We start from the raw sequence: 24,642 nt of genomic DNA, 5'->3' as shown, positions 1-24,642 counted from the left end.
GCACACCTGCCCAAAACCCCAAAAGCTCACCCCATGCCCCCAACCTCACACCACTACTGTACCTTCCTCGGACTCAATTTAATCACCACCTCACTCTAGTCCCGTACCTCTGGTGGTTCTGATGGGAAAAGTTTTCAATCAGAGTACTCAGATATCACCATTCACAATACTACATACCAAATACCAGTAAGAAATTAACTGTAAAATCTTGGGAGGTTGTTGGAAATATGGGTCTAATGTTCATGTCAGGGGAGGAGGGCGAGGTGGCAGAACAGACAGGATATCCCAATGTAAAGTTCTAATAATATTAAAGATAAAACAAACAAATATGTAACACCACTCTTCCTCAGAATTCAGTCCCATTATTTATCAATCACTTGCGCAAACCACACAAATCCATATCTTTGGCTGGCCCTAATCTAGACGATGATTAATCTCAAAAAAACATAAACCAAATTTTCAGAAAATTTTATGTATTGATATATATAATACAATTCACTTGCATATTGAGCGGGTGCATGTTGTTTCATCCTGCTGAAAAGTAGAAATTGAAACTGAACTCTATGACTGAACAAGCAACAGACTGGAAATAACTGCATAGATTGATATTGTTTTCATACACCTAATCATTTGAGAGACAAATAACTGGTTCATCAAAGAAAAATTGAAGCAAAAAAATCGTAACAATTCTCTTTCTCACTTACACAATCCCCACATATACCAGTTCCTCTTGCAGCCTCACTTTGTCAACCAGTAGATAAATATGAGAAATGTGCACACTGATGCGACAAGTGAAAGAATGATGGTATCCATAGACTTTTTACGCTTTATTGCAGAAAGGATGTGACTTACCTGCAGTCATGACATGGTACATTATCCATTAATAGTAGAGACATACTAAGATAACATAATATATCTATTTAAGCATCAGTCCTATTTTATATTTTTTACTTTTCTTGCAATACCCTTTAAATAAATCCTGTTGCTTTTCATAAGAATTAATTAATATTATACTTACAAACATTTTGGACCTGAGACAAGGCACATAGGCAAAGTATGCCAAAAATCAACAAGAAGGCAAGGGCATTAAAGGTATTGAACTTGGCATCTCCTACAATCAGAGCTCTCTGATCTTAGACAAATCTAGACTCTAACAGTAGTAAGGAACTGTTTATCATGGGTAACATGTGCAAGACACTTTCAGCCTGAATCCTTAAACACCAGGATTCACTTGATAAGTTCTGGTTCAGTAGTTTCTCAACTGGTGGTTCACTTTTGACCACTGGCGCATTGCACGCATCTTAACTCTTGTTTATTTATATAATTCATATCTAAAGCAGAAATACTTGATTCAATTTTTTGTTTGTTTTTAGAATGAACGAGACCAATGTGAATGACTAGAACTTCTGGTTTTATACCGTTGGGAGGCGGCTGCCAATGTTGCTGAGCTTTGAGTTAATACCGCCAAATGTTGAACGTTGAAGGACAAGTGCACCCAGAGTTGCTTGAGCTTGAGAGATCACAGTATCCATCTGCATCACCACAACAAATATGGGAACTTCAATATTGAGAAACCTGAATGCTAATCAAACTGCATGTCCAAAATTGCTTGTCCTTTAACCAGCCAAACCCGAACCTTAAGGACAAAAATGTATCTTTTTTTTTTCTTTTCTATTACATACCTGTCCTGTACTTCGGCTAACAGAAGCATGTTCTTTCAGGAGAGCGTTTCCTGCAGAATCTCCACCAGCTTCCAAGTCAACTCTTGTTCGATCAAACTCCCTAAAATCCTCAAGTAGTGAAGCGTGCTCCTGCTTAGCTCTAAGGCTGGAGCGGAGACGATAAAATTCCTGCACTTCAATCATGTCTAACAGCAAGTTAGTGTCTGCTAGGTTCAATCTTATTCTAATTAAGATTGATTAATTGATATAGAGTGCAGAATGATACAAGACTGGATAAAAATGAGAAGAAACTAAATGTGAAAGTTGCTTCACCAGCATGTAGCATGATTCTAAACCTAGGTATTTTGTTGAAAAGGGGATAGTAATATCAAACTAAAGTACATGTCAGAATTATCCTTTGGAAAGTGAAATTGGTCAGCCATTTTTAACTGCTCAACTTCAACTTCACACTGAAGTCAGAATGATAAAGACTCAAGTTATCATTCAACTTTTTTCTGAAACAAAACAAAGGCGGTAAGTCAAAATATTTAATAAATGAGTTGAAAGAAAGGTAAAAGAGAAATTAAAAATAAATTTTGTAACTCAAACTTCTTCCTAAACATGTGCAGGTCTTGACTCAACTTCAAACAGAACTACAAGGAGGTATGAGAGATCATAAAATATATACCACTCATGCATAATTCTTTTGAGTAACACAAAACATCTGGGGAACACCTAAACCACAGAACAGTTCAAATATTAAATTGCCATACAAGTTCGCCTGTTGGCATAGTCAAGAGGCCAGAATACCTGAGTGAGATCTTGAAGAATCTCTTGATGTCTAGTCAGGTATGAGAAACCATTTCTGATCCTCCTGATGATACCCATGCTTGCATCTGTAAATTTACTTGTTGGAGTTGCTTTAATAGTCGATCTATCCCAGATTCAAGATCATTATCAGCAGCATCAAATTTGACAGAACCCTTTGCAGAGACAAACTTACGATAAGAATTCATCTGTTCATCCAACTGAGCTTCAAGTTTCCTAGCCTGAAATTATAGACAGATAAAATATTCATTTATGGTATCAAAAATTGGTATGAACAGGAGTGCATGAAAAGGACAACAAAGGAAAGCAATTAGCATAGAATATGCTTGGTGTATACCAAAAAATTCAAACTGTGTAATACATTGCTTGGTTAGAGGATTATATCACTATGTATCATGGTTTAATGATCAGATCTGATGTCTCCAGTTTTCAATAAGCTGTGCAAGATTGGAAATTAAAGTTACTGATGGAGAGCTTCAAGATATAAGTTGAAATGGTTACTGATCGCCTAATCCTATAGTTTTTTTTTTTATGTCAGATCTTAATAAAAGGCTTTTATAGGAGGACAGCATGTTGGCTTTCAGGGAGAAGCATTATGAAAAACCCTATTAAAGTAGCTGTTTAGATTTGGGAGGCTGCTTTAAGAAATATTCTAATAACCGATAATCATTATGGGAGAAGTATGCTCTATTAATGCAAAATTGTGCTCCGGAGGAAGCTGATGTCGTTGTTTTTCAACTGTGTAAGTGTGTAGCATCTTTTTAGGAGATGCCTCAGTTGTAGCTCTTCTTGATTGTCAGGATTAATTATTAGAATCTCCTAATGCAACCTTATAGGCCACATATATTGCAGTGGTAAGACTTTTAGCAAACCCAAAGAAACTAAATTGGAACTAATCCCCGAAGCGTAGAACCAACTTAAGAAACTCTTTCAAGTAAGAACGGTTTCACACCTTGCACCAGATTACAATCCTAAAAGCTTTCGGAGCCAACGGAATAACGTGTTCAGGTGTTATAATCATATATACTAAATCCACGGTGAATTGAGCATGAATCAACAACAAGTCTTGAACATCCTTTCGCTATGTCAAGTTTAAAGTCAACTAAGTTTTTGCTTCAATTGAATTGTTGCTCAAATCAGAAACACAGAATGACACAAATCAAGACAAATCCAGAAGCTGATCTTATACTCAAACCATGAATCGTTCTGCAAAATTGTTATCGAATTAACGCATCCCCGAAAATCGATTCAGACAAGTCCCAATTTTGATCTCAATTCTAAACATGATCAGCAAGCAAAAAAAAAAAAAAAAAAAAGATATGAAGAAAAGAGTACCTGTTTGCGAAGCGCGTCCCATGAGCTTGGAACATCCATATCCACCGACACCAAAAACAGAGGCCGATCGATCTTCGGAGATTACTTCCTTGAGGCTTCTGGAACCTTCTTCTTCTTGTTGGTGGTTTTGTTTGGAGAATTGAGAATGGAATTTGGAGAGGGGGTTTGGAAATTGGGGATTCGTTTGGAGATGGAGACAGATCAACGGCAAAATGTGGTCGTGGCGTGTTTCTTAATTCAACCTTTCCTTCATCACCACCGCACCCCCAATTTCACCCCACTAAAACTGCCCCTTCCTTGCTGGTGGGTCCACCAAAACACAATGTAATTTTCCAATTTCATGCTTATGTTTTTTTTTTTTATATAATAATAACTCTTTAGATAATTTTATTTTGAGATCTTAGTTTTTATTTCATTTTACATTTTAGAAGGGTGTTTTAGACACTTTAAATTCTGGTGAAGTCATTTGACACCAACAAAATAACGTTTTCATTTATAGTAGTAGAGATTAAAAAAAAAAAAATCTAAACACACCCAACGCTGACATTTTGTCTTTAACTTTTTAAATGGTTCTAGCCGAATTTTATATTTTGGCACATGTGAATTTTATCCTAGAATCTAAACTGCGATGGTCAGCAGATCTTTAGAATCTTAGTGTTTGAGCTTTCTCTGACGGGGGTCAGCAGATCTGAATTTGGGAGGAATCCCATTTAAAAACTTGTAAATCGATTCGATATGGGGCTTCTCTTCTCTAGATTGCTTGGTGGGCTCTTCCCAACTCGATTCGTTCTCTTTCAGACGATGTGATGCTCGATGGTGCAATGGTTCGGGTCGACAGGTTGGCTCAAGGTGGGTTGGTGCATGGGTGACCAATTATTCAGGTATCCACAACATTGCTAGACATGCTAGAGTTAGGGGCCCAAAAGATTAGGTGCCTAAAGGAAATCCACTTGGCCCTGGGCTTTAGTCATGTATGATTTAGCAGTTTTAGCTCTGAATTCGAGTTAGATTTGGATTCAAATTTGGGACTTGTGTCGCACCCAAATTCGAATCTTGGATCCAAGACTGTGCGGGTATTGGTTCTGAATCTGAGGAGTTTATTTGCTAACGTTCGAGTTTTTGACAACCTCGATTAGTTTCAAACTCTTGGTGAGCGCATTATCTAGATAATCTCATCGGTTACTGTTACGGTTAACTGCATCAAGTCACATCCTGATTATCTTTAATTATAAATGCGCTAGTGTGTCTTGTTATGTTTTATCATTTTTTCTCAATACTTTGCACCACCCAATATACTTTTTAGTTTCACTTAATACAGCTTGTCCTCTTTCCTTAAAAAAAAAAATTAATCGAAAGTAATGAAATTGATCCTATTGACCAATTAAACAGAGAAAGAAAGAGAAATAGACCCAAATTTCGGAGTTTCATAAAATTGCCCATCTCTTTTTTCCTTTTATTTTTCTTGAAAGGTTATATTCGTATTTTTCCTAGGAAAACAATTCGAGGTTTAACGGGGTCTGTCTATTGCGAGTTGCCATATACACCCGCAACCGCAAAAAGCCTAAAACCCTCTCAAGCATTCGCCGCTCTCTACCTTTCTTTATTAAACCCTAACTCAAAGCATCCCATACTGGTAATTTTCTTCTTCTTCTTTCACCATTGATTTGTGTTTCAGTTGACGCGTTTGTTTCGGAAGCTTAGGATTGGGATTTGTTTTTTTTGTTTTTGTTTTTGACTGTTTTTGTGTGGCTCAGTAAAAGAAAGGGGAGAGATGAGTGAAGAGGTGGCGCAGCCGTTGGCAACCGTGCCGGAGATAATATTGAAGAAGAGGAAAAGTAATGAGGAATTGGCTTTGAGGAGGAAGGAGCAATTGGAGCAGAGGAAGTTTCGCCTTAACAAGAACAAGCAAGAGTTTATCAAGAAACCTGAGGACTTTGTCAAAGAGTTTCGCTACAGGGTATCCTTTTCTTCCCTTCTCACTACTCTAATCTTTCCTATTCTCCTGTATTCTTGATTTCATAAAAGCTTCAAATCACAACAACACTTTTGTAATCCAGGATAATTAGACTTGTATATGGTAGATGTCTTTCAATTTGATAATGTTAGGTAATCTATTAGGTGTCTTTCAACAACACGTTTAGGTAATCTATTAGGTGTCTTTCAATTTGATAATGTTACCATAGGTTCATTGATATCTGAGACTTCATTTCACGGGCTTCCCTATATTCTGATTCAGTACTTGATTGAGATATTTGCTGTCTTTTCAGGAGGTGGACCTTGTCCAAATGAAACACAGGTTGAAGAGAAAGAGACCAGCATTAGAGACAACGAACCCCCAGCTTCTTTTGGTCATTCGCATACAGGGGTGGGTTTCCTTTCTCAAATTATACATTTTTGTTTGTCAATATCTCTGTCTTCAACTCTCTATATTCTGATCTCTTAAATATTTTCTTTCCAGGAAAAATGACATGCATCCTGCTGTTAGGAAGAACTTATACAGCCTAAACTTGAGGAAAATCTTCAACGCTGTTTTCGTGAGAGCAGATGAAGCAATGTTAGAAAAGTTGCAGAGGGTGGAGCCTTATGTTACCTATGGGTAAGAGCGATGTGAATCCACAACATTAATTTTTGCAAGTGGATGAACCTATACAAGATCTATCGGCATATTTTCATTCTGAAATGATCACTACAATAGTCTAGTACTTGATTGCCATGCTGGTGGAATGACTTAGCCTGGCTCGTGTTACGTTTGATCCCTTTCCTCTTATGGGATTAATCGACTTACTGTGGGTATCACATAATGGGAAAAGCGTAACATTAGGATAAGGAGTGCCTCTTTTTTCACCTAATGATTGAGTTATGTTGGTTCTCTGGACCTACTTACCATTTATTACTCTATGATGAAGAAACTGTTAATCTCTTTGATTGATTGAGAACAATTTCAGCTCATGTTTGTGACTTCGTATTAGATATGAGCACTTTGTGTTGCTATTAAACTTTTTAAGCTCTATATCTAGAAGCGGACTTGTTCTTATGCTAAATGTATAGTAATTATAAACTTTGCAGTTCTAAGAGTATAAGATGGAGTCGTATTTTAAAATTACCTGGATTTTTTTAAGCATTCAACTGTATGAGAATTTGAATCTTTCCTTATATGGTTCTCAACTCTCATATCTTGTGTATTTTGGATCTGTTTATGTTTCGAACCTTACTTTTTGTTTTTGGGCATTCCCTAATAATCGTGCCTTAGTTTGGCATCTTTGTTCTAAGACTTCAATTTCTGGTTGCAGTATTTTGTTCAAGGTTGGGTAACAGGATTTAATACATGCTTAGCTGTGAAGAACTTTTTGTATGCATAATATTGACTTTTGGCTGCACAAAGATTTTGTATATATAGTATGGTTTGGTTGACATTTGTGTCGACAAACATTCACCATGGAGCTGAGGTTCTCCCAAATTTAATCAAAGACTAATTCCAATATTAAAGTTCATTAGTCTAATTTAATTCATCTTGTTGCATTATATGGTTTCATAGTAATGATCATAGTTTTCTTGTTTCCCTAGGTATCCTAGCCTTAAGAATGTGAAGGAGTTGATTTACAAGAAAGGTTATGCAAAGATAGGCAAGCAAAGAGTTCCTTTGACGGACAACAACTTGATTGAAGAGGTATTTGAATGTCTTTCTCAATATTGGGATAATATCCTAGTCTTCTCTTTTTAATTGCTACGTTTTAAGATTCCTTCTCTTATATTCCTCATTGTTGTATATGGCAGGCACTGGGGAAGTCTAATATCATATGCATAGAAGATATAGTGCATGAAATTGCTTCTACTGGTAAATATTTTAAGGAGGCTGCCAGCTTTCTATGGCCCTTTACACTCAACAAGCCAGAAGTAGGATTGAAAGGAGTAAAAGCACGTTACCTAGATGGTGGAGACTCTGGTAATCGGGAGGATAAAATCAATGATCTGATTAGCAAGATGAATTAGCAAGATAAAATCTTATTATTGTAACAAGGACCCGACGTTTTCGTTTGTTCTTTATCTATACTGGAAACAATGTCTGTATGGTGACTTTGATGCAGTTAAAGCTGTTAATTTTGAATGTTCTTGCCCATTTTTCCAATTCAAGAGTTTGTTTTAGCTGCCATTCGTGAAAGCTCCAACATGAAACTGTCATTGTATCATTAGATTTAGAAATATGTGATTTCTATTTGTGATAAGAGATTCGACCTCCATCAATGTGACTATATGACTGCATCCTACTGTATTATAAAATGATGTTTAGACCATATACACAATTGTAACTATCTACAATCTGTTTCTCTTTGGGTATTGACGTTCAGTCGGATCAGAAGGCATATGTGAATGTCCTATGCCTTCAGCCACGGCGATTTTGCTTGTTGGAGCTTCGTTTCAAGTGGGGACTGTGGCTGGTGCAACAAGGGATCGATTGCCCTTTTTGGTGGTTTGCCCCTTTGATTGCCCTTTTTGGTGGTTTGGCCTTTTGATTGTTTTGTGGTTTGGCTACCTACGTTCTTATTCATCTGGTTATTGTTGTTGATTGATTTGATGGCGGAAGATGTTCTTGGGTGCTAATGTATGGGATTTGGTGCTCTGTGTTGCAGTTGGCGTCTCCTAAGCTCTCTAGATCTGATCAAACTGTAATCCTGCAAGCTTGTGTTGACTATGTTTGTCCGTCTTCCTCATAACTAGTTGTTGCTTGGGTGACCTTTGTTTGAACTTGCCTGATTTGAGCAATTAGCGTACTTTTTTTTTTTTTTTTAATGTTCGTCCCATGAACAAAAACATTTTTCATTTTTATAACAAAAATGTTGACAGAGGTTCCAACAAGTTCAAATTTTCAATTATGAATTTTTGTAAAAATTTAATTCCTAATTTACCCCTGTTGAAAATTAAATGATAAAAAAAAAATAGAAAAATCACAATCAATCTGTCTCCATCTTCTTCTCCCTCACTTTTTCTCTCACCTGGGTTTCTTATTAGCTATCAAATTATTGGTACGTCTACTGTTATATATTCATAATCAACACCCAATTGTTGATTAGTAATTTGATATATATGTGACTGATAACTCTTCCCTTGCGTTTGCACCGTTCTTGAAAGTTTCAGCCCTAAGAACCAAGCTTCTTATTGAGGTATGTGATCTAGTCCAAGTTTTTCTCTTTATCTCTGCCACCACTCAAATTCGAGGAATTCCCTTCGTTTAGACAATTAGTCATTAGTCCATTGCAATTGAATTTAAAAAAAAAAAATCATACTCCCATTGAACTTCACCCCCAAAGCATGACTTAAATATCTAAACTTGGATTCTTGGAATATAGTACTATATGTCCTTCCTCCAAACGATTAAACAATAGGCTATAAGGATGTAGCTAAGGCAGCAGATGTAATCGCAGAATATAATCAGAACCAGAAAAGTGGTGTGGAGGTTGACAAGAATAAAATATATTAAAAAATGGACAAAACTGGAAGATTAAGGGAGAAATATTGAAGAGGAGGTCTAAATAGTAAATGGGGAGGTTTAACTAGAACCACCCATTTTCAATTCAAAAAATACAACGAAAAAACAAAACCAAAACCCAAGACCACCCAAAACTATAAACCCTAGTGAGAATTGGAAAGGGTCCGAACAATCTCCATATATTGATTAGTCTCAAGTGTCTAACATGGCCATTTTAACTTCGTCAAGGGAATCGTGTGGTCTCCGATGTCAGGGGTCCTCAATATTTTGAGGCACAATTCGAGAATCTTCTTGCAAGATTTGTCTAAGAATGTGTTGCCAAATATTGGAATTTTGAATGAACTGGGGATGTCGTAGCAGTGTGTAGCTTTGTTGCTGACGCATTATGCTAATCTTGTGTTGAGAAGACCTGAATTCTTCGGCCAACTTGTGAGGGATTTAGAGAAATAGGATTCGACCCTAGGAAATCGAGCTGTGACTGCTTTGCCGGCATTTTCTGGGAAGGAGGAGCGTGGAATCGAAATCAAGCGGCTTTGAGGAGGTGGGGACAGTCTGACATGGATATTGTTCATGCCTTCAGGTTGCATCCACTGTGCATGGCTACATCGGAGAAGAAAATATTGCAAGCAATGGGCTTGTTAGTGAACAAGATGGGGTGGCGGGCGGAACAGATTAAGAGCATCATCCCAAGGTGTTTAGTTGTTATAGTTTTGTTTTTGAAAGGATTGGTAAAAGATGAGAAGTTGAGTTTGTCTACTGTCATTTCGACTCCAGAAAAGTACTTGTATAGGTTTGTAAATCAATATCTTGACCAAGTGCCTCAATTGTTGGATGTGTACCGAAGAAAAGGTGACAGCACTAGGCTATTGATCTCCGGAGGAGCTTTCTAAATGCTAACACAAAAAAAGAGGTTTCTCAATCATTTTTCTCAGCCTTCAATTCACATTTTTCTTTTTCTTTCGTTAGTGTTAGTTCTAATTTGCCATGTCCTGTTACAGTGAAATTACTTCTTCATGCCATTTTTCATCAATCAGGTATTTAACAAGAGTAGTCGACTATTCTATGTGAAAGCTGCCATGAAAGCTTGAAGAAGAAGAAGAAAGTTCCAAAGAGAATCTGAGAATAACAACGACTTAATTGACTAAATGAATGAGAAAATGTTAGGGCTGAGACTTTAGACCCGAAAAACTGAGGAACCAGTCCAAACCGATCCTAACTGGTCGGTTCGGGTCTGTTTTATCTCTTAATTTAGTTGTTTTGCTTCGGTTCGGTTGAGAGCTATCGGTTCGGTTTCGGTTCTCATATTTAATTTTCGTCTTTACCCGAACCGAGTTGGTTTCTAATATATTGTATAATTTTTCTTTGTTTGGTGTCAGTTTTTAAGTGGGCTCCCTATATTGTTATCCTTTGATGAGCCCATGTGCTATGATTTCTTTAACATACATCTCTTTCTCTGACACACATACCTACTTTCTTCTTTAATTTTTGCCCACATGTACCTTCCTTGAGTTCCTTCCATCTCTGCCACACTTTCTTCTTTAACAGTTCAAACTCATCCTCCCACTCCACCAAGCTCACAGATGTCGAAGAATACCCAAATTCACAAACATAACAAGCTCCATTCTCTACCAAATTTGGCGGTCGACACTATCTCATTAGTTTCTCTTATGCACCAAGCTAACCAAAATCCAATTCCAATTTGCTTTCCATTTCTTAGCTTTGAATTTTCGTCTCTGTTTCTCTGCAATAACAGCCATCGAGAATGGCAATGGTGATTTTGTCTTCGATGATGTTCGCAATCTCAAGCTCCTGCTCCTCTTCGTCTCTTAAATCTTTGGGTATCTCCAAGTGAAAGACAAGGATATTCTTTCTTATTCTTTGTAGCTACTGGTCTCGAGTCTTCTCTTCTTCTTCGAAGCTACTGATTTGAGATCGATCAAGATTGGATTCACCGATTCAGACAGACAATAGAACTGAAGAACCAAAAATGGAACCGATTTTTATCGGTTCGGGTTTTGCTCGGTTCTAGAGACTGGTATCCTTCAAACAGATCCAAAGTTTAGTACATCGGTTCTGTGCCGGTTCCGGCTAACGGCGGTCGAGAACCCGACATGTCCCAGCCCTAGAAAATGTACAGGAGGAGAGACTATATATAGTTAGAGGTAATATACTGGATGAGTGACACATGTCACAAATCAATAGCACAAGACCTAACTAACTGTGCATGCTTAACAGAAATTAGTTACCTAATTAACAAGCTAATTAGCAAATCATCGAGCTTAATTGATTACATAGGAATTGACTTTTATAACCCTAACAGCCCTCCTCAGCTTGATGGTGAGAAAGCAACATCAAGCTGCTACAGAGATAGTTGTGCTAGGGTGAGCAAAGTCCCTTAGTAAACAAATCTGCAAGTTGATCATGTGAGGTGACAAACTGAAGCTTGAGAGACCCTGCCTTGACTTGATTTCTAGTGAAGTGAACATCAACTTCAATATGCTTCAGTTTGGAATGATAGACAGGATTTATAGCAAGAGCAATAGCAGAAATATTATCACAGTGAAGAATGGGAACATCTGCAAGTACCACATGTAGGTCATGCAAGAGATGAGTGAGCCATAAGATCTCGAAAGTGGTGTCTGCCATGCTCCTGTGGAGGACCTGGAGACTGCTGTTTGTTTCTTGCTACACCAAGAGATTGGTGATCCATATAGTAGAAGCATAAACCCTGTGGTGAATTTTCTGTCATTGGGATCACCATCCCAATCAGCATCACAAAAGGCTTCAAGTTGAGGCAATTCACTGGAATTTCCTCTACTGTACTTAATGCCATGAGTGATAGTACTTTTAACATATCTCAAGATTCTTCTTGCTATAGTAAGATGCACATCAATTGGACAATGAAGAAATTGACAGACTGAGTTAACAGCAAAAGCAATATCAGGTCTTGTAAAGGTAAGATACTGAAGACAGCCAACAATGCTTCTAAACTGCAAGATGTCATGAGACTGTAAAGCTGTTCTAGTGTCCTTTAGAAGCTTAAGACTAGATTTGCATGGTGTGTAATGAGTCTGACAGTCTGCAAGACCTGACTTGTGTAGCAAGTCCTTTGCACACAAGTCAGGTCCTTTGCATACTTGTGCTGTGATACAAAGATACCATCCTGCAAGTATTTTATCTCTATGCCAAGGAAGAAGTCTAGTAATCCCAGATCCTTCATATCAAATTCTTCTTGAAGAGCAACTTTAACTGTTTGAATAAGATCTTCACAGTTGCCAGTACTTGAGACTTTTTGTATTGCTTGACAAACAGACTTGGATCAACATATGAATAGGTAAAACCAATAGTAGGTAGATAGTTGGTGAATCTTTCATTCCATGCTCTAGGGGCCTGCTTTAGGCCATACAAAGATTATTCAGCTTGCACACAAAGTTGGTTGGCATATTTGGATCAACAAAGCCACCAGGTTGAGTCATATATACTTCCTCATTTAGTAATCCATGCAGAAATGCATTTTTAACATCCATCTGATGTAATTTCAAATTTTTGTAAGCAGCAATGCATAGAATTAACCTCACTGTTGTGTGTAGTAATCTGGGGTTCACTTAGTCTCAAGTGTCTAACATGGCCATTTTAACTTCGTCAAGGGAATCGTGGTCTCCGATGTCAGGGGTCCTCAATATTTTGAGGCACAATTCGAGAATCTTCTTGCAAGATTTGTCTAAGAATGTGTTGCCAAATATTGGGATTTTGAATGAATTGGGGATGCCGCACTATGCCAATAATGCCTTCAGACGACACATTTCAGACGACAGAATTTTTGTTTTCTGTCGTCTGAATCTTTTAAACTTCTTTAGACGACATATAAATTAATTCTGTAGTCTGAATAGCATGAGAATCCATACTATTTCACTTTTTAGTAAGTTAGAAAATTCAGACGACAGATATCTGTCGTCTGAAAGAACCAATAAATTTGCATGAAAAAGTGGAAATTTAGGACAACATTCATATGTCGTCTGAGTAAATGGGAAACAAGTGGAAAATTAGGACTACATTCATATGTAGTCTGAGTAAACGGGAAACTGATAGCTAATTTGCTAATCTAAAGTATTCGATCCCTCCCTTGGCTATTTCAGTTTTTTCATCTTTCACTACTAGAATTATGGCGTAAGACATCACCACTATTAAATCGGTCGGAATTGCACGCGATGTAAAAAATACATGCTAACATCACTTTGTGAAAAATCGATTTCTGTTGTGATTATAAACATCAGTCGTTAAATTAACTGATGTGTAAAGTCTTGTTCAAAAATTTTGAAAAAACGCGAGGGACTAAGTTTGAAACTTTTGAGAAACGCGGGGACTAAAAATTTCATTCCCCCCATACTTGTTATTTTTTCACTCGAACCCTAACTCTCACTTCCCTCCACGCTCTCTGACCTGAGCTCATTCTCTCTCACTCTTGCCTCCTTCCTCTCATGCTCTATTTCCATGGCTACTGTCTCTCCCTCATTAACCACCTCCGTCCCCTCACCGGCGCCATCGCCTCTGCGGGCAAGCTCTCTCCGGCCGCAAGCTGGTGCTTCTCGTCCAACAGAAGGCGGAGTGGCGGGAGAGGAAACGCGCCCGACGCAGTAAGCGACGAGAATCAGGATCCGACGGTGAAACCGAGTCGAGGTCCGAGAAGAAGAGAATCAGAAAAAAGAGAGGAAAATGGAGAGAAAAGAAGACGACCCAGTGAGCGAGGTTCTCAGAGATCGATTCAGCTCTCCACCATCTCTATCGCTGATGCCGAAGGTACTAAAATCTTCACACTCATTAATTCGACGGCTTTTGATTTCGTTTCTGGTTTTTTTCTCAGTTTTCAATTATAGTTCTCCAAGCAGCGAAGAGAAGGGGCATGGAGATATCAGAACCCGTGGTGGCTTGCATTTCCGACTTGACCTTCAAATTAATTTACTGGTATTTTATTTAAAGCTTTGCTGGTTTGCTTTAAAATTGAGAATCGGAAGTAATTTTGTGATTAATTTATACAGTTCTTATGGCGCATAGCACTGAAGTTTTTCATTGTATTGACTTGGTGGAATGGGTATCTTGAATTCGATTCGATATCTTGAATTCTTGCTGTGTTTGATAGTGTGAATTTCTCTCAGGTAGTTGCTGTGCAAGGTAAGTTTTTGAAAGTTGCTATCTTAATATATACATTATGTCCTGTGTGTGTGTGTCCTGTGTGTCCTCTGTGTAAATACATTAATATATTTACTTTGTTTCTGTGTGTTTACTTTGTTTCTGTTTTGTATAACTTTAATCACTTCATCATAGGATACAGAGATATGGTTTTGATTTTGCCATGACTCTGCAGGTTTGCTGCTTGTATAATATTCGTGGGACTGATGTTGATTACGGTCCAGTTGTTCATGCCTTTGCGATAGTTACTCTGAACTCAGCTTTCTTCTATGTAGACAAAAGGAAGGTTGAATCTGAGGTCAGTTGACTCATATGTATCTATTTTTATCATCTTCTCAGGCAATATTCATATGGTGGTGAATACTGGTTTTCAGTTTGAACTTATCAAGACTCTGGTAATAATAGATGAATTGACTATTGACTCAGTGTGAATTTTATTTTTGCTTGAATGTGAAATCGCAGCAATTCAAGCCAAATTATACGGCACCACCTCCTCTATTTCATTACGGTGGTATTCTAATGAACTTCCGGTATCTTTCAACTTATTTCTCCGTATTTTCAAGGTTTTCTATTTTGCTGCAATAACAGACAGGTCCTTCTGGAATTAACTAATTGAGAAGCATTTCTTTTTATTTCAATATGGTATTGTGATCTTAGGGGGAATTGGGAGATTTCTAGAAGAGACTTGCAGAATCCTGGATTCCTAGCAATGGTTACTACTGATCTTGAGTACATGAATAACGACCTTGATGATGAATATTCAGCTCCCTCTTCAAGAAGCTTGCTATGCTGCCGTATAGTTGCTATAACTGTAACACCTCTCTCTCTCTCTCTCATAGCTGTTTCTTTTTTACTAATTTTAATGTACAGCATACATTTACATATTTGATTATTTTCAGTTTATGGTTCTTCTGGTTTTACGCCATATGCTTCCAGTCATAATTAGTGGAGCTGGAGAGTACTCATTGACACTGTTCACAGTGAGTTTGGACAACTCTGTTCGTGTTTAGAAAATGAAATGCTGTTCAGGAATATGTAAAAGAACTCTTAACTCCGTATTCACATAAAGCCCTTGTGATTATCATTTTGTTTTTCTCTTTCCTTCTTGATTCTGGGTTGGGGCAGATGGGTTTTGCTCTGCTGGGTTTGGAGCTAGTGCTCCTTATGTGTTTTTAATTTTTCGCAATCAATTTCTCACACTTCAGAATTGCTTTTATATTACGTATGAATTTCTAGATTTTTAACAACATTGAAGCTATTTTTGTAAGATTATAGGGATGGTTCTGAGGGTGAAACATGTAAGATACTGTTTGTAGGCATTATATCGGACTACAAGCAGAGTAGAGAGAAAAAAAGCAGGGATTAAGTTTTGTTTGGTTTGTTACTTTTGCTCTTGTTTTTGCGATTTGCTGTTGTATGTGATATTCTATATCCTTATGGGGTGCTTGCTATGTCTATGTTTGAAATTGATACCATGTGGCATCCTTGTTTGCATTTTGCTTATAAGTCGAAATTCTGAATTCAGGTTTCCTAACACCTATTTGCTTGTTGGTGTTTGCAATGATGCTACCACTCACAAGTTTAAAGGGAAAACTGTTATATCAATCACATGATGGCAATAAAGATGATCAACCAAGCACATGTTCGTAAGGGGTAAGCCAGTTATATCAATCACATGTTCCAGGTTTCCTTACAAGCTGGTTTATTTTTTTCACTCTTCAAGCTTCATTCTTCAATCAATCGGTCTCTTGCTTTCTGGGTTTTCAATTTCATGTGTTCAATTTGCAGCAAAGCATAGACGTCCTCAAGTTTGGTTCGATTTCTGGTTCGATTTCGAATTCTTCAAGCTTGGTAAGTTGCTGCCTTTCTGGGTATTCAGTTCTTGTGTATGATACTATGAATAATGAATGATTGGTAACTGAGAAGAGTTGTATGAATATTTGCTTACTGTCTTCCTATTATTGTCTTACTGATTTGAGTGATTTCTTGACAGCTCAAGTGTGAAAAAAAATAGTAACTATGTTTGCAGCTGCTTGCTACTCTAGTTTTTTGTATCATCATTTTTAGTTTCTGAAGAAGAAGTTAAAATATATGTCGGCTGTATTAAGAATTTGTTTGGGCAACTTTAGAGGTTGAACTTAAATGGAATTTGATTTCATCATGTAGAAGTATGCACACATCAGTGGCGTGTTTTGATTTTTGTCTATTAGACTTTACCATTGGGTTAGACCAAGTCATATCACCAAGGCTTCTGGTGTGACTTGGTTGTAAGGTTGGGAGCTAAGCTGATGAGGTAGACTAGTTCATTTGGATTCCTTGAATGAAAATCAGGATGTATATGTACTCTGAATGAAACCCTAATGTTCTACACTGTGTACATTGAATTGTACTTTCCTCTATACGTAACTTCTTTGTTACTAAGTTTCTGAGTTGTTCTGGTATGCTTTTGCTTGTCAACAGGAACATGGAGGCGATCTCAATGAAGCCGTGAATGCACATTTTAGGGAAGGAGATGTACACAGGTATCACATTTTCACTTCATCTCATTCCTTTTTATTTTCTTGCTCAACTTTTAGCAGTAATTTTAGTAACATTCTGCGTCTGTGTCTTTTCTCTTTAATACTTGTTTTACCTTTGTTCTTTTTTGGTTCAGTACAAGTCCTTCATCTACTGCTCCCCCACAGTACAATTTCCCTCAAATGAGTAATCAGAATCAAGTAGCTCCACAACAAGGACTTATGCCACTTCTCTCTGTTGCCAGGAGTTTCAAGCCTACAACTGTCACCCACAATGTTGAATATTGATTGGAGATGTAGGGTTATTCTTTACTGCAGTGCGTACTGATATCCAATTTATGCTACTGATGGAAATGTACTTTGGAAATGTACTTTGGTGGGTTAATTTATGCAATGTACTTTGGTGGGTTAATTTATGCAATGAGGAATTGATCTTATAATTAATCTACCTTTTTGATGACTACTGTACAGAAACGCGAAGTTTTATTTTCTATCAGACAACATAAAACTGAAGTTCAATTGATTATCAAACAACAGAAATGCGAAGTTTTATTTTCTATCAGACAACAAAAACTTAAAACTGTAGTTGGAATACAAAACAGACGACATAAAAATAAAGTCCTACAACTATTTAGACGACAGATGAGCATATTTTCTATCAGACAACATAAAACTGAAGTTCAATTGATTATCAAACAACAGAAATGCGAAGTTTTATTTTCTATCAGACAACATAAAAACTTAAAACTGTGGTTAGAATACAAAACAGACGACATAAAAATGAAGTCTTACAACTATTTAGACGACAGATGAGCATATTTTCTATCAGACAACATAAAACTGAAGTTCAATTGATTATCAAACAACAGAAATGCGAAGTTTTATTTTCTATCAGACAACATAAAAACTTAAAACTGTGGTTAGAATACAAAACAGACGACATAAAAATGAAGTCTTACAACTATTTAGACGACAGATGAGCATATTGGTAACGTCAGACAACATATATATGTGTTCTTATTTGTTTTCAGACGACAGAGGTTTTATTAAAACTGTAGTTTGTACCTCATTTCAACAACATTAATATGTCGTTGTATGTGATTAATAACTACAGAAAGTTCCAAATCCTTCAAAGTTGGGTTGTTCAGACGACAGAGCCTTACGAAACTTCTGTAGTCTGAGTGAGAACAGACGACAGAGGATATCTGTCGTCTGATGCCATAAGAGATGACAGCTGGATAGACTACATATAATTTGCATATCAGACGACAGATATCATCTGTCGTCTGAAGCTATTATTGGCATAGTGCCGCAACAGTGTGTTGCTTTGTTGCTGACGCCTTATGCTAATCTTGTGTTGAGAAGACCTGAATTCTTTGGCTAGCTTGTGAGGGAAGTTAGGGAAATAGGATTCGACCCTCGGAGTTAAAATGGCATCATCATTCACTATAGAAACATCATTGTTTGCAGGAATTAAAGGTTGGAGGTGAAAACCTTAAGTGCTAACTCCCGTCCATTTCATTACAACTTTTTAGCTTAGCCTAGTTTACATTTCAAGTATTCATTTAGTATTTCCGAATCAAATCATCTCCAAAACCAAAAACAAACCACTACACTATCTTGCATATATTCACCATGAATTTTGGTTCACTTGTTTGTGATTTGTACATTTGCATATTCATCTAGCACCCTTTAGGTTTGCTCTAGCTAGAGTGGGTTTTCCAATCCCTTAGGTACGATATCCCCTACTCATAATCCTTAAATTATAACTTGGCCCTTATACTTGAGTGTGGCTATTTGGCTAACATATTTCCTTCTTCAACTCAAAGCTTCAAAACCAGTTTTTTCACCAACAATTCTTCGGTCAAGTGCTTCAAGGTTTCCTTGAAATCTTTCTAGGATGGAGGAAGCTTTCCTATGCTTGCACCTACTTGAAACTTTTCATGTTCATGCCTTCAATGTGAAACTCATGAATTATAACTGCAATTCTTCAACTTGGGTAAGAACCAACTTGTGATCCACCATCCTATAATTTATAAACTTGCTCATGATGAACTTGCCTGCACTTGCAACTTATGACAAATACTTCTTCTTCAATGACTCCCATAGTTCCTTTGTAGTTTTGCAAGTCAGATACATGTCATAGAGGATGCCATCCAATCCATTAGAGTGTGTTTGGATAAGGGAAAAAATGATGGAATTTAATTGAAAGTGAGGATTTCATAATTCCTAAGAGTCAATTCCCTCGTTTTGCATTATTAGATTAGAAATTTTAAATTTCTATGTGGAAAAAAAAATGAAGGAATTCATTATTTAAATTCAGCACTTCAATTTCCACCAAAATATGTGTCATTTACAAATTCCTTTGCAGTATTCAATTTTTATTTCCAAAACAAGACTTTTTTCTATTTTATTTTTTTATTTGTTTTAAACTTTCTTAATTTATTATACATTTTAAATCCTAAATAGATACAACCAAACAATAGAAATTGCAATTGATGGAATTTTAGATTGATGGAGTTAAAGTTTCCATCATATAAATGCCCTACGGATTTTATAATTTTCTCATCCAAACACACCCTTAAAGATATGTTTTCTGCATAGAACTCACTGCGTGTCTATGAATCTATTGCATTCAAAGTTGTCTTTAACATATACGGGTTCCAGTGAGGAATTTTTGAAAAAACATTCATTTGTAGATTAATTTTAGTTTTAAAATTTAAATATTAAAAAGTAGCGCACCCTAAATTTTTAAACTTGGCCCATATGTTAATTTATTTTTTTTGGTCATATATATGTTATTTCTTTACTTGAAGTATTTTTTTGGTCATATATATGTTTTTTTTTTGTCATTTTATTTTCTGTTTCTGTTTAGAAAATTACATGTAAGTATCATTTTGAAACTTTAATTAGCCATAAGGCCACCTAAATTTTTTTATACATATAAGGCCACTTCTATCTTCAAAATATTTTGTCTATGAGAATTGTGCCCTTCCACAATTTCTGACCTCTCACTTTCTCTCTCTCTCTGTTGCGTCCCGAACCTAGAATTTACAAGTTACTTTCGTGTTGGACGGTGAATTGTTAAATATTTTCAATTTTGAACCTTTTTGGATGTTTTAGTGGCCCTAAAAGTTGACTTTTTATTCGGGTCAAAATTTGAGAAAATGTTCTTCGTGAAAGTTGTAGGGGACGTGAAACCGAGCACGTGCATATGTGGTTCGTAAAAATCGGACTTCGTATGCGAGAGTTATGGCCAAAATTGTAAAGTTACTGTTCATGGTAACTTTTGATAAAAAAAAGGAAATTTACCCGGGTAGGTTTCCATTTCCGGAAACCACCCCAACTCTTTCTCTCTCCTCTCCCCCGATCTCTCTTCCTCCGGTTCGGCCATTTTTCTTCTTCCATCAAATTCCGGCCACCAACCGGCGTGCCACCGGTCACCAGAGGAGCGCCTCCTCCCTCCGGGCACCCTAGCAACCGGGGTTTGGGACGATTTGGCCGGAAAACGCCGATCGAAGCAAAAACCTCCTCCGGCTGCAGTTTGATACTTTTGCCGATTCCCGGTGATTACGGCCACCTCCGGTCCCCATCTTTCTGTCGAAGGTTTGGTTTTTACCACTGATTATTTCCCCTATGGTCTTGTAACACGATTTGAAGTGTAGAGGCCGGAACGAATTAGGGTTATTGAATTTTCTGGGTTTGTGTTCTTGGATCGATTTCGACTGTTTGTAGTTGTTATTTGTAAATGTTGTAGGTATGAAGTGGAATCAGTGTGTTGAGTAGGTGTTGCACCTGAAATTTGGTGGCCGGAGGTGGAGGTTGGCACCGGCACGTGAAACCCACGCACCGCCACTGTAGGTGGGGCGTGAGTTGGCGTTTTGGCCGGAAATTTCGACTTGTTGTTACTGTAATTAATCCTTTTTACGTCTAGTTGATTAATCGAAGCTTGGATATGGATTTGGAGGTGAATTGGATATGAATATTGGTGTTTATTCAAAGAATGGAGAAATTATTAAACGAATTATGAGGAATCCATCCATCGGATTTCCTCGGTTTGGCCTTTGAGCCTATATATTAAGGAGATAATATTATTGAAGAAGATTGGGAGAAATTGGGCAATTAAAGTTGATATTAGGGTTGATTTTAATTAATCCAATTTAGTTTTCCATCCCGAAATTAAAGTTACGAACGTTATATTGTACAGGACGTGAGGAGGATTTCCTCGAGGAGGGTTTGGATCGACGGCAGGCTTAGCCGTACTTTGTGAGTGGACGTTTGTTTTAAATAAGTGATGCATGCATTTATTTATTAAAGCTTGATTTATTTTATTAACGTATTTTTCCGAGCATATAAAGATAATTGTGATTTATCTTATGGAATTACTTCTAAATATTATTTTCCATGAAGTGATTATGATTTATATCGGTTGAGAATTTGGTTATAAAGTTATTATGCTCGGATTTGAATTTATATTTGAGACTTTATTTTTAAATGGAGTTTAGTTGGAATAAATCTCCATGTTTATTTATTGATTACGATTTTGGCATTGGGAATGCCTCATTGATGATTTATTTATTTCTTTAGCGTGTGGGACACGCTGTTAATTTATACGGCTTTTTACGAAAAATCAGAGTACGGTTGGGAATCGTACCCGTAGTTTCTTTATATGTGGGACATGGGGAAGCTTTAAAGATTTATCGGTTTTTAAACCGCCATACCCAGGGTCGTTATATATATATTATATTACTGGCTAGCCTATTAGTACTCCTCCCTACTTACTATGTGTTCGTAGGCGAGTAGAGAAGAGCATGGGATGCTCTAGAGTGTGGGACACTCCGACCCGAGCCAATAAGGCTCCCTTCTTTCGTATGGTGAAAGTCCTTCCCCATCTTTTATTATGATTTGACTAGCGGGGCTAGTCCGGTTTATTTTATCCAGCGGGGCTGGAATGTTTTGCACGAGTTGTGAACTTAAAGAAATACGTTTTATAAACGTTGCATGCATCGAGACTTTATATTGTAAACTTGTGGGAAAGTATAAATTTATCTTTATTGATACTTATTTATTTTGTCCACTCACTCTAACGTTTTTATGTACTTTCCCCCTGGGCCATTTGGTTTAAATTGCCCAGATCACAGTGCTGCGGACCGGCATAGGAGCGGAGGCTAGTACCACCTTTGTCATCCATTCTCAATAGGTTATTGATTAACCTACTTATTGTATTATATTCCGGGTCTGTTCCTTAGATTGCTCTGAATACTTGTTCAGAGTGGATTTATACATTTGTATAATTATGTGTGTAAGAGAGTGGTTTATTTTGGGAGGTTGTTGAACGATTAAGTTGCTGGGTTGTATTTGTTTAAGATGTTTTGGTTGTGAAGTTCGATGTTTTTATTTGGAGAATTTTTGGATTGTTGCTAGGAAGCAGGGCGGCTTCAAGCGTAGAACTTAAATTATATTGAGGAGTGTTTTCAGCAGGTTTAGGGTTGCCCATTTTTAGGGGAGGTTCTGTCGAATTTTCTCGAAAAGTGGGTCCCGCAGGTCCACCTAGGAGTTAGGAGGGTAATTCCGGGGTGGGTCCTGACACTCTCTCTCTCTCTCTCTCTCTCTCTCACATCAAGAAGTTGTTGCAGACCTCACGAGGACATCAGCGACGACCTGGAAGCATGGCGTGACTATTCCTCACAAACCAAATCAATGTCATTGCAGACCTCACAAGCTCGCCGGAGATGACTTAGAGGCAAGTCGTAACCGAAACGATGCCGTTGCGTACCTCACAATCGCCGGTAACGACTTGAACGACGCGATCTACACAACAATGTCATCACAGTCTCTGGCACTTTGATGAGGGCTTCCACCACCAATATCGCCTCTTCCTCCACCTCACCTACATCTGGTGACAACGATAGGGCCCTCGGCTTCTTCATCCTCAATCGAAAATCCCAACCAAAAAGTCTCTCCCGCTTTTCCAGATGGCCTATAGGTCTGACAGCGACTACGACTACCTCTTCAAGTTCGTCTTCAACGGTGATTCTGGCGTCGGCAAATCCAACCTCTTGTCCAGGTTCATTTTGCAACGAGTTCAACCTCAAGTCTATATCCACCATCAGCGTCGAGTTTGCCACTCGGAGCATCCACGTCAATGATAAGATCGTCAAGGCCCAGATTTGGGACACCACCAGCCAAGAAAGGTGATAAGCCTTTCAATTCCATTCGTAATTGTCATTGGATTTGGTTTAGTTAGTTTATCTGGATTTAATGAATTGAATCAAGATCTATGACGTCCAAGTCTCAGCCTCATTATATGATCTTGAACTATTGAGCATTACGTATCTTGGAAATGAGGGATTCTAATGTCTATAACTATGAAAAGTTTAATCCAATGATGGATTCTAAGGTCCTCTATCACTGTTTTTTATTATTTTGTTGTGAAGGAGACGGAGTCAAATGGCCACCATTCTGATTTTGTCTTTGATTTTTGCTGTCATTGCAATTGCAGAGCTTTTGTTTTGTATAGACCTTTTTCTTTTCTTTTTGTTAGTGTTTTGCACAGCTTTTAATTGCTTCTTCTAATCGGGGAGGGGCATATGAAGTCTTGGTATTGCTTGTGTTGTGATGTATTTTGATTGATGAATAATGAACCATTTCTTGTATGTAATTTGTTGCAATTAGTAACTCTCTATAACTGTTATAGAGGCTTTTCAACATAGTGATAGTATATTTCTATGTCTATGTTAGTAGCTTCTATTTCATTTTCATTATTTCAAGTTAGCAGCTCCGTGTAATTGTTCTAGTGGCTTTTCAATATAGTGATAGTAGCTTTATGTGTCTATGTTAGTATATTTTCAAGCTAATATCAATAGCTTTTGCTTTCAAATCAGTACCTCTTTGTAACTATTATAGTGGTTTTCTATCATAGTGATTGTAGCTTTCTGTACCTATGTTAGTATCTTTTCAAGTTGATGTCAGTAGCTTTTCTATTTTCATTTTGATTGATTTTAAGTTTTTTTTTTATGTCAATAGTTTATCAAATTGGAAAATTAGGATTTTGTATGAAATTCAGTTTTCTTTACGTTGTGATTTCATATCTCTAACATTTGTTGTTTGAGATTTGTGTTACACTATCAACATGGATAATCAATTGGTTTTGTTGTTGGTGAAAGTACCTTTTTGTGTCGGTGACAATAACTTTTGTTGCTGGTGATAGTAACTTTTGTGACCTCGTTGGAAATCTCACCAACGTAGCTTTTGTTTGTGACAGTAGCTCTTGTTGCTGGTATAGTAGTTTTTGTGACCTTGCCGGAAATCTTACCAACGTAGCTTTTGTTGCTGGTGATAATAGCTTTTGTGACCTCACCGGAAATCTCACCAGCGTAGCTTTTGTTGCTGGTGATAGTAGCTTTTATTGCTAGTGATAGTAGCTTTTGTGACCTCACCGGAGGTTACCGGAAATCTCATCAGAGTAGTTTTTGTTGCTAGCCATAGTAGCTTTTGGTGTTAGTGACAGTAGTTTTTGTGGTTGCCGGAGTTTGCATGAGACTCGCTGGAGGTCGGCCGGAGTCCGGTCGAAAGTTGGTCGGAGGTCAGCCGAAGTTGACCGGAGACCTCGCCGGAGAGAAAAGAGAGA

At 37.4% G+C, this 24,642-nt stretch overlaps 2 protein-coding genes and 1 pseudogene across 8 annotated transcripts; 2 read left to right on the top strand and 1 right to left on the bottom strand.

Moving 5' to 3' along the window:
- Positions 1-456: 456 nt before the first annotated feature.
- On the bottom strand, positions 457-4,091 carry LOC112186773 (annotated as a pseudogene).
- A 1,209-nt stretch (positions 4,092-5,300) lies between these two features.
- Positions 5,301-8,074, top strand: LOC112186772 (60S ribosomal protein L7-1). Of its 2 annotated transcripts, none has more exons than XM_024325288.2 (6): positions 5,301-5,457; positions 5,579-5,781; positions 6,092-6,189; positions 6,283-6,420; positions 7,389-7,491; positions 7,599-8,074. In XM_024325288.2, exons 2-6 carry the CDS (start codon positions 5,596-5,598, stop codon positions 7,812-7,814), a joined length of 741 nt encoding a protein of 246 aa, XP_024181056.1. In that variant the 5' UTR covers positions 5,301-5,457; positions 5,579-5,595; the 3' UTR covers positions 7,815-8,074. The 2 variants fall into 2 exon arrangements, with proteins under 2 accessions (XP_024181056.1, XP_040371031.1); XM_040515097.1 differs by having other exon boundaries at positions 5,321-5,457; positions 5,582-5,781.
- Positions 8,075-13,696: 5,622 nt separating this feature from the next.
- LOC112186771 lies at positions 13,697-17,456 on the top strand. 6 transcript variants are annotated; one of them, XM_024325281.2, is made up of 10 exons: positions 13,697-14,106; positions 14,171-14,271; positions 14,672-14,794; positions 14,959-15,026; positions 15,154-15,307; positions 15,396-15,476; positions 16,077-16,149; positions 16,285-16,347; positions 16,957-17,018; positions 17,150-17,456. In XM_024325281.2, the coding sequence occupies exons 1-7, from the start codon at positions 13,788-13,790 to the stop codon at positions 16,107-16,109; spliced, it is 879 nt and encodes a 292-aa protein (XP_024181049.1). In that variant the 5' UTR covers positions 13,697-13,787; the 3' UTR covers positions 16,110-16,149; positions 16,285-16,347; positions 16,957-17,018; positions 17,150-17,456. The 6 variants fall into 6 exon arrangements, with proteins under 6 accessions (XP_024181049.1, XP_024181053.1, XP_040369634.1 ...); XM_024325285.2 differs by having other exon boundaries at positions 16,022-16,149; XM_040513700.1 differs by lacking the exon at positions 15,396-15,476.
- The last annotated feature ends 7,186 nt before the right edge of the window (positions 17,457-24,642 follow it).

The sequence above is a fragment of the Rosa chinensis genome, chromosome 2 (assembly GCF_002994745.2).
Source record: "Rosa chinensis cultivar Old Blush chromosome 2, RchiOBHm-V2, whole genome shotgun sequence".
NCBI lineage: Eukaryota > Viridiplantae > Streptophyta > Magnoliopsida > Rosales > Rosaceae > Rosa > Rosa chinensis.
This window is presented reverse-complemented; position numbering and strand designations above follow the sequence as displayed.